The sequence below is a fragment of the Etheostoma spectabile genome, chromosome 10 (genome assembly GCF_008692095.1).
Source record: "Etheostoma spectabile isolate EspeVRDwgs_2016 chromosome 10, UIUC_Espe_1.0, whole genome shotgun sequence".
NCBI lineage: Eukaryota > Metazoa > Chordata > Actinopteri > Perciformes > Percidae > Etheostoma > Etheostoma spectabile.
In genome coordinates, this window is record NC_045742.1 from 15,867,824 (window position 1) to 15,869,166 (window position 1,343).

Here is a 1,343-nt window from a genome sequence, read left to right on the forward strand (position 1 = left end):
ACACACACACACACACACACACACACACACACACACACACACTCACACTCTTGCTGAATGATTATCTGGTTAAATCATTTGTAATCACTCACCCACTTGGGCATCTTGCCTCCCTGAGGGTCATGATGGTGAAACTGCAGGACTATAACTGTTACCACCACAGACATTCCCACTATCATCATGGTGCTGGCAAAGTACTGGGCTGGTGAAACATTAAGAAAGAATTTATTTAATTATTTATTTATTTTTTATTCTAAAAAATAGGCTTATTTCACACTGTGAAAGGAAAGTCTGATCAATTTGTGCAATTAACCAAGAAAAAAGATGCACACTTGCACAAAAAGGCGGGAAATAAAATATGTGCAAAAAATGTAACCAAACAGAGAATGGGGGTAAACAAACCAAAAACAAGAGAGAGAGAGAGACATTTACAGTAAGGGAATAAGTGTCAAGACTGCTTTATGGTCAATCACTAATTACTTTGGTTTTCTTTATGTAAGAATAGTCAGAAGAAGACTGCCTACAGATATGATGTACAATAATCCAAAACATATCTGTGAGACCTTTGGTCCCCAACCACATTGTTGCTCTAACTGAATTAAAAATGAAAGCTGAACAAAATTAAAATCAACTGAACTAAATAGTCTTGAAACAGAAAAGACAGGTCTAACTAAATGAGCGAAAATGAAATGAACACACTGCTTATCTGGTGATTAAGGGCTGTTGATAAAATACATATGGCCTTATACTGGCAGCAGTGTGGAACAGTTGCTTCATGTAGTCAAGGTCAAGCAGCTACAATAACTCATACCCACACTCAGCCATTGTATTGTAAAGGGGCATGAGTCATTTTAACAAAGCTGCTAAAAGTGTCCCAGACGGCCTTGTGTTGAGGATGAGTGAAATAAAAAACAGATAAATCACTCTATTGACTATGCATTTATCAAGGGTAGTTCATCGATCGCATTGATGCAAACACGACTCACATCAATAAACTCATTTGCAGTGGGGTTCAAAAGTTTGGGCACCCCAGGTAAAAATTTGTATCAATGTGCATAAAGAAGTCAAGAAAAGATGGAAAAATCTCCAAAAGGCATAAAATGATAGACATTTATATAATATGTCATATAATATGTCACAAAAAGTTGGATTTTATTTCCATCATTTACACTTTCAAAATAACAGAAAACAAAAAAATGGCGTCTGCAAAAGTTTGGGCACCCTGCAGAGTTTATAGCATGCACCGGCCCCTTTGGAAAGCTGAGACCTGACAGCATCATGGATTACTCTCAATCATCGTCTGGAAAGACCAGGTGATGTCAATCTTGAGGTTTTAAATGCCC

The 1,343-nt window shown here is 37.2% G+C and overlaps 2 protein-coding genes across 2 annotated transcripts in view; one reads left to right on the forward strand and one right to left on the reverse strand.

Annotated features, from left to right (window-relative positions):
- Positions 1 to 1,343, forward strand: part of si:ch211-175m2.5 (uncharacterized) — a 29,253-nt gene that overhangs the window by 16,881 nt on the left and 11,029 nt on the right. The window lies entirely within an intron of this gene.
- LOC116696326 (neuronal acetylcholine receptor subunit alpha-7) overlaps positions 1 to 1,343 on the reverse strand; it is a 34,940-nt gene that overhangs the window by 1,470 nt on the left and 32,127 nt on the right. The window contains exon 8 of the mRNA XM_032527196.1: positions 93 to 202. Coding sequence (XP_032383087.1) covers positions 93 to 202 — 110 coding nt within the window. The remainder of the gene's footprint in view (positions 1 to 92; positions 203 to 1,343) is intronic.